This window comes from Chanodichthys erythropterus, chromosome 20 (genome assembly GCF_024489055.1).
Source record: "Chanodichthys erythropterus isolate Z2021 chromosome 20, ASM2448905v1, whole genome shotgun sequence".
Lineage (NCBI taxonomy): Eukaryota > Metazoa > Chordata > Actinopteri > Cypriniformes > Xenocyprididae > Chanodichthys > Chanodichthys erythropterus.
Genome location: NC_090240.1, coordinates 5,927,969 through 5,936,754, shown reverse-complemented (window position 1 = coordinate 5,936,754; position 8,786 = coordinate 5,927,969). Strand labels below are relative to the sequence as shown.

Here is an 8,786-nt window from a genome sequence, read left to right as displayed (position 1 = left end):
ACAGAAATGTCTATGTATATTTACAGTAGTCTATACTTATATTATACTGCCATTTTTTCGCTTTTGTCCTTGCTTGCTTACCTAGTCTGATGATTCAGCTGTGCACATCCAGACGTCCTGCACTTGTCTAATGCCTTGAACATGGGCTGACATATGCAAATATTGGGGTCGTACATATTAATGTTACCGACTATTACGTAACAGTCTGTGTTATGTTGAGATTCGCCTGTTCTTCGGAGGTCTTTTAAACAAATGAGATCTAAATAAGGAGGAGGAAACAATAGAGTTTGAGACTCACTGTATGTCATTTCCATGTAATGAAGTCTTGTTATTCAACTATGCCAAGGTAAATTCAATTTTCAATTCTACGGCACCTTTAAAAAACATATTATTTTAACTAAAATATTTGTATGAATACGGTGTGCCTTTTACCTTATGCTGGTATGTGTGGGGTAAAAGGCCCCCCTCACCCTTTCATACATGAATAAGAATTTTAAACAAAATTGACCACTTTTATGATTTATTTTCAGACAAAAATATGTTGCTCCATCAATGTTCAGTACAAACAAATATATTTTTTCTGCAATCATACACTTTGAGAGTAGTCCCCTGCCTATTTGTTTCCATTGTTACTAATTGAGTATTCTGTTCAGGTGTGTCTAGTTTGTTACTCCCTTTGTTTGCTGTGCATTTAAGCCATCAGTTTCAGTTAGTTCCTGGCCCTGTATTTTTTATTGTCTATGTGCAACATGGTTGTATATTATCCTAGTTATTCTCCTGTTTGTTGGTTTGTTTATAAGATTAAAGATCTGTTTGAGTATCTTTATTATTGTGCGCTTTATATACAGCCACCACCCGTGACAGTTATAACACAACTAATGCTTCACTGTTTAGTGACAGAGTAATACTTTAAAATGTTTTTGATATACCATAACATCAGCAACAGCTAAAACAGCACACTATTAGTAGGCTCTGACTAATGGTGAATCATGTCGCTAGTGTTGTTAGTAACTGCTTTCATCGGTTTGTATTTGCAGAGTACCAGTTAAAGCTTGTTCAGTCTATTTAAAACCTTTGAACTGGCAGTTAAGACCACAAGTTATATATTTAAAATATATATAATAAACCATAATGCTGGTTTATCAGAAAAAAATTAATGACAACAGCATCCGGTGCGAACCTGGGTCCTGTTTAAGACACCTCTGTTTGAATAAAATTTGACATAGAATTTCACTACCACTATTTTATTTATTTTTTTCAACTACATTCAATAAGATAATAAAAAGGCAGAATATATTTTAATTATCATTTGTAGATTAGTATATATTATTGCAATAAGATAAGTGGGTTTATTGTTTTATTGGAAACACTCTCAATTACAATGGGGGTTTTCATCAGGATTAAACTGGTACAGACAACTAGAGTGACACTTGAAATACATGCAAGAAATATAAAACTAAAAATTTCTTGTTTTATCCCTCACTAACAGGTTTTTCTTTTAAACAAAAGAGGAATTTATCCAATGTTTCTTGTATTTTGTTGAAAATATTAATCACAGAAGTGAGTCTGAGCCTCTATTATTGTGCACACATCTGCTCATCCTCCTGCACCACTGTAAACATCTACAACAAAAGAAAGAGAGAAGTGTGTCAGACACCAGAAAACCCATTACCCAGAATACATCTGTTAAACTACACCACATAAACTAAATAGGTGTGGCACTAAAACAGTACTGCCGGTCACTGAGACATATCACATATTTGTGTATATCACATATTTGTAGCTTTGCTCACCATTGTTATTCTATAGTGTTTGTCCTGCTGCTCCTCAGTAAGAGAACTGCAAAAGACAGAATGATTTGAGATCATTACATCATTATTTACAAGTATTTCTCCCATTCTCAAAATCCACTGTAACTAGCACTGGAAAATCCAATTGGTATTTCGTAATTTGTAATTACAAATTGATAAATTTGGCATGCTGGGAGATTTAAATTGCAAATTTTTTGGAAGGAAATCTGTTACCTATGCAGTTTTAACCCATATGTTGTGAAACTTTGCTCTAGTGCGTCTTTAAAAATGGGCATTAAATGTAAGTTGTGATAGTCTTTTCTTCAATATTATGTCATGTATCTTATGATGAGTGAAATAACTTCTCGAACAAGAAAAAAAATGTAGGACGGGACCTGATTTCATCCATAGGGAATTACAATTGAGCTCAAAAGTTCACATACCCCTTGCAGAATCTGCAAAAATGTTAATCATTTTAACAAAAATCATGACAATTGCACGTTTTTTTTATTTTATTTATTTAGTATTGTCCTGAATAAACTGTTTCACATAACAGATGTTTACATAAAGTTTACACAAGACAAAAAAAAAAAAAAATGACCCTAATCAAAAGTTGACATACCCTTGGTTCTTAATACTGTGTGTCATTATGTGAAATAGTTTATTCAGGAAAGTAAAAACAAACAAACAAACAAAACAACTAAATTTTCATGATCTTTCTTATTTTGTTAAAAATTATTAACATTTTTGCAGATTCTGCAATGGGTATGTAAACTTTTGAGCTCAAATTTACTTGAATGGTTAAATGGTTGTGGTTTGCTATTGGTGGATCTCATGTGAGTGACTTGCCCTTGCACCAGTAAACACATCATAAGAAAAGAGAAGAAATGTCAGTGCTATATGGAGGGGAAGTTATTTTGATTAGCTCAAATCTAGTCAATATGATTTTATTTATTTTCAAAGGTTTATGTATCAGGTACTTTATGTTTCTTCATTGACTACTCAAATAGCTCTTTAAATAAAACAACATTGCATATATAAAACAACATATAAAATTGCATTTTATAAAGAATTCAGTATTATATTATATTCTTTGCTTCTTTGCTGCCCTTCTTCACCAAGCCACTCTCCAAAAGTCTTGACCTCACTGTGCGCACAGATGCACTCACACACCTGCTGCCAATATTGAGCAGCTCTGCACATGGTTCAGTATTGACTCTTCAGGAGGTGACCGTCCTGCCGCTTGCTGGACACTCTGGCATGTTCTGAAGGCTTCTTCATTGCAGTTGAATTTCTCAAGATCTTGATGATCTAGTAAATGGTTCTTTCAGGTGCTTTGCATCAAAATGGTCTCACATGCAAAGAAATTGCTGCAAAGTGAAGATGGCTGCATTTCTTTCTTTAGAGGCAACCATTGATGACGCAAGAACACAATGACTGGAAGCACTTCTTCTTTCTCCTGACTATAACTTGTTCACATTTTCCCATGTGCTGATGATATGATTAGTGAAATGATGCTAGCTGCCAGGGCCAAAAACAGTGAAGTTCCTTTTTTTTTTTTTGGCCAATGAAGCATTTTGTGAGTTAGCAGTAGCGAGTAAGGCTTGCAGAACTGGCTTTTAACACAATCAATGCGGGTGTGAATTCACCTTTTGCCAAATTAACATAATGTTCCAGAAATGGAAATAAACTGCGTGTTTAATAATATTAAAAGTATTTATTGTGTAGATTTAGGGAAGGTGTAGGGAGGGTTTTTATTCTTCCAATAAGGCAGCATTCATTTATACACTCTATGATATTATTGCATCCTGTTAATGTACAAAAATACTGAGGTGCAAATAGTATCTGCCAATATAAAGTATAGATAGCATCTAATTACTATTTACTCTTATTGCAAAGAACTGATACTTTCACATGGTGTAAATAGATCTCTCACTATTTTCACGTAGTGTAAACAGCACATCTCTAAGAAAATGCTGCTATTTTCACTTAGTGTAAATAGAATATATTGCTGTTTTCACGTAGTGTAAATAGCATTTATCGCTAAGAAAATATGCTATTTTCACTTAGTGTAAATAGTCACTAGGTGTAGTCCGGCAGGGTGTAGGCACTGTTGGAAGTTATGGGTGATGTGCTGCTTTCCGTTCTGTGTTCTCTGCCAGGCCACAGTTTCATTTTTAGCTTACACAGCCACTAACCGTCACTCTGGCCTCTTTAAGTGAGAGCAGCTACATTCTCACAGTTTGCAGGCTCCTCCATGTATGGGAGTTTCACAGGGGAAACAGCTGTCATCACATGACAGACACTCCCTGATAGGCATGTTAGACGCACAAACAGATGTCTACAATAACGTTTCGTCAGGTTGTCCCCCATCAAGTTGTTTTATTTTGTCAATCGAAGAATTTTACGTGTGATATTCGATGTGTGAGTTTGATGTAGTTGTGTGTTGCAAATGAAGTCTAAACTCTAAAGCCAAAAAAAAAAAAAAAAAAATTCTGCCATTTGAACTGCCATTTAAACCTGATGCTGCATGTCTTTCAAAGATCTGAGTGGTGAAACGGCAAAACCTTCCTGGTGGCATAGTGTGCATTCAACAGGATTTACAGACCCTTTAAAAACCAAGTTACTACATAACAGACATGCCTTTGATGCACATCAGCTTTTCAGAGTTATCTTACAGAGTGTAGCTGCATGTCCATGGTGGACAAATCAAGTAATTTTTGTTTAGTATTAAATATATATATATATATATATATTAGATTTTTTTAGATTTTATGTATTTCAATCTAAACCATTTTTTAATTACTGACCTGTGCACATCATCTTATTTCCTATCTTTATCATCTAGGATGGTCACCTCTGGTAAAAGAGAAAAGAAAATTGTCAACATATCTCTGAACCCATCCAGTACGCACACCCACACATTAATACATGCTTTAAAGCAACTCAAATTAATCATAGTCAGCACAGAAAAATAAATGCTTGCTTGCCATTCCTCCCCTGGATAAACACCTTAAAGGATCAATGACACTATAATCAGCTGAAAATGCACCTTGTAGTATTAGCATGTCAGGCAAAGAGCAAACGATCCTGTACTTACGTTTGACCTCCAGCCTACAGGCAACTGTAGCCTCACCAAGGGCATTCTTGGCCCTGCAAGTATAGACGCCTCCATCAAAGCTGGATGGTTTGCGTATTTCGAGCGAGCACACTCCCTGGTTGTTGATCTGCCTGTATTTGGGATCATCCCCTATGATCATCTGATTCTTCAGCCACTCGATCTTAGGCTGCAGACAAAATACATGTCATTTCAACTGATGTAGCCACAAGCAACATCAGCAAGTCATCCATCCAACTGGACCATTTCACAAATATGTTTAACACATTACCGTTTAAACACTTTCTCAATGAAATAAAATCAATTTTAATGAGGTGTAATTATTAAAATTTTAAAATCAATTTTAATAAGGTGTAATTATTAATTAATACATTGATGACAAACTGAGAGGCATTTAATAACCCACAGTAATGCTGTGAACTAGTGTAACTGAAGCTATTCCCAACTCCAGTGCTAATGCTCCCGTAGCCTCATTAATAGTATCCCTCACACACACTTAAAGGTGTTATGGTCCTTATATAAAATGTCACACATCTCAGTCCCTGAATTTCTGCCCACTCGTGGTTCATCAGCTGCACCACATGGGTTACTGACAGAAGCATTTCAGCATTCTGTTAACACATACTGTAACCTTATGATGCTGACTGATTTCCCACTGCTCCATGGGTAACTTTCCAGAAAAGAGAAACACAGATTTCCTCTGGGATACCTTCAGTTCAACACACAGATTGTGTCCACAAGATGCTAAATTTCTTCCGACATCAAGATGCTAGCACAGAATTGTTAATGCAGAGGTGCTTTTAGGGAAGATTAACATACACTCCTTCATGAATTAAACATGCTAATGTGTAACTCCAGTGAAACCTTGTCTAAGTAATAATAAAAAAAATCACTTTGAGCAGTTTGATTTGAACAGTTAAAAGCTAGTTAGGCTAATGCTAAAGCTTTACAGGAAATAATGAAGAAGTTACAGTAGCCAAGCTGAATCATATCACAACTATGCTAGCTGTGCTTTTGAGGACACTTGATGTCATACATAGATCTTCAGTTTACAGATATGGCAATGCACAACAGATCGTAGCAGGGATCCTGCTAATCGAACACCTGATTAATCTGTGCTGATCTTATATTGTCACAAAAAAGGAGCATGTGAAAAGACTTTCACAAATTGGCAACATTAAGGGGTCAATATAAATAAGACTGTCCAGGATGAATTAATAAATCTGGACAAAGGTATGAACGTCATTCCTCTGACTTATGAAAATTTTGAGAGCGAAAAAGAAGCTAACATAACAATCCTGTTGAGGAAGCAATTACCATGAGGCACCACTGGGACAAATAGTTCAGAGCAAGATGAGGAACAGTTACAAGTGCATTTCCAGTACATGAGCATACTCCAGTGTTTGGTTATTGTACATTATCACACTGTCACCAACTCTTATGTCCCAGATGTATCCTGATTTTGCAGCACCAAAGTGGAAAAGGAAATAAACATTCACAGCAATGGTGGAAAATAATCTATGGCATCCTTCTATGACGTATATCATGATGTTCTCATGTGGCTTTAAAGGTTTTAGATTTCCAACTTCATGCAAAAAGCCAGAGATACCCTGGAACTGGTTTAGTGCCATAAATAAATTGGGCCCCATCATGATAATCTGGAGCAAGGGTTTTTGAATATCACAGTCTTTATATAAAATGTACTAATCTAAACTGACTACATGATATTATTTTCATGATCTTCTGACTATGAGAAACTTGTTAATCTATTTGTTACATCTAGACATGACCAATGCGATAGCGCATTTGCTGAGTTACCAAAGAGCTCAATTAAACACTTACAAAAAGTTCAGAATGCAGCTGCAAAAATTACTCCGATGACACTCAAATGTCTTCATGATGCTTCATGGTACTGTACAATATACCTACAAGCAATTGACTCGCTATGCACTTTCAAAAAAAAAATCTCTCAAAACACATTTGTTCACTAGGACCTTTCCTTGATTTACTTTTGTTTTTTGTTTTTTTTCATTTTGTATTTAATTTTATTGTCATTTCTTTTTGGGGTTTTTTTCCCCTGTGAATTACTTAGGTGCTTTTAAATAAAGCTTTACTTACAGGAAAACTCTGAACAGAGTGTTATTGTTTTGCTTGGAGCATGTTGTAAATACCATATACTATCGAGGAAGCCATTACTGTGTTCTTCTATGAAACACATTATGTTCTATTGTGGCTTTGAAGGTTTTACATTTCCAATTGCATCCAACATGCCCAAGACACCCTAGACATCTCTGGAACTTTGTTAGCACAAAATAGACAGCAGGCCCCATCACTGTGAGCTTTAATGAACAAGAATTTTGGAGTGTCCTAGAAGACTACCTCGTCAGGATCTGCATTCAGCCCAGATTTTGCATCCATCTCAGCTGTTCTCGAAACTTGATTCTACATCCCCCTCCTTGGGAATGACAAGCTAACACAGTCCCCACATGACTGTCTACCAGCTGGCTTTAGTGGTCAGCAGGAATGACCAACAGCACTGTGCTTTTTGTACCTTATGACTACAGCTATGGGTATAATTAAGCTATTTATTGAGCTTGAACCCAAGGACATTTGGATATGTTGATACCATCATTGGATTATTAACAGCTGTTAGAATTACAACGATACTCTTTCAGAAGTATATTTGTGGAAACACATCAGCTAATTCCTGGCCCCAAACATGTAGCTACTGGATGGCATATTGTCCACAATGGAAAATGTGGAAGAAGAACAAGGAGGACTATACCAAATCAGCGGAAGAGAGATCATTCATACCTTTGGACTGCCTCGGACTGCACACAGTAGTTTAGTGTTGTAGCCCACAGTGGCAGCTCTGTCGCTGAGGGGAGCTGTGAATTTGGGAGCCTCACTGAAATCGTGCTCCTTGTACTCTGGTGGTTTGTAGACAATACCTACAGGACAGGGGACAACAACCTCAGCCGGGACTGACAGTTGTGCCGAGGGTATAGCTGTTACATGGCATTAGGTCTATGGATGTGCAAAACTACAGGTTTTAAAATCCACTAGTTGGTGATTTCCTAGTCGGCTAAATGGAGCCCTGTAGAAACCCCAAATCGGACATGTTCCATAGAAGGGGTTCAACACAAGATGCAGCAAAAGATGTCCGTCTGAATGTTTATGGCTGTAGCACCTGTGAATTTAAGACATGGGTGTCCACTCCTGGTCCTGGGGGCCACCACCTGCCCGGAAGTTTCTAGTGATCCTTAAGTTTGAACATGGCTGTATCCAGAATCACACCTATACCCTTATTCACTATTCCCTAATAGTCTATTTAAAGGAGATGAAAGTAAGATGAGGGCATAATGCTCAGAGCTTGTGCATTCTTTAGCAGCTAGCTTTTAATTGTACATCGGTTGTACATGAGTGCATTATGTCCATTATGGTTTCGGACAACATTGGTAGTCCCTTCTAATAGTGTACTTTATGGTAGGCCTAATACTTTATTTTGATAGTCCACTTTAGACATTATATTGACTATAGGTAACTAAATGTCAACTAGCAATCATTAGAGTATTAGTAGACTGTTTGCTTAATATCTGCTAACACATTATTATGATGCTCTCTAACAGACATTCTACTGACTATAAGTCATTTTACAAGTATACTGTGAGTCAACTTGTTCTACTTACCCTAACCTAACAGTCTACTAATATTCTAATGAGAGTTAGTTTACATGTAGTTACGTATAGTTAGCAGAATGTCTAAAGTGGACTATCAAAATAAAGTGTATACTAAAGTAAATAAGGGTAGAGGAGATGATTTCAGACACAGACTTTGATTAACTGGTTCAGGTGTGTTTAATGAGGACTGGATCTAAA

General features: G+C 36.5%; 1 protein-coding gene across 4 annotated transcripts in view; it reads right to left on the bottom strand.

Moving 5' to 3' along the window:
- Positions 1-518: 518 nt before the first annotated feature.
- Positions 519-8,786, bottom strand: part of mybpha (myosin binding protein Ha) — a 30,249-nt gene continuing 21,981 nt past the window's right edge. Inside the window, exons 10-14 of one of the 4 annotated variants that reach the window (XM_067371867.1) lie at positions 7,723-7,859; positions 4,891-5,077; positions 4,601-4,649; positions 1,794-1,839; positions 519-1,622 (exon numbers count right to left, since the gene is read on the bottom strand). In XM_067371867.1, coding sequence (XP_067227968.1) covers positions 4,615-4,649; positions 4,891-5,077; positions 7,723-7,859 — 359 coding nt within the window. In that variant the 3' untranslated portion in view covers positions 519-1,622; positions 1,794-1,839; positions 4,601-4,614. Of the gene's footprint in view, positions 1,623-1,793; positions 1,840-4,600; positions 4,650-4,890; positions 5,078-7,722; positions 7,893-8,786 lie in introns of all 4 variants that reach the window. The other 3 variants (XM_067371866.1, XM_067371869.1, XM_067371868.1) reach the window with 3 other exon arrangements.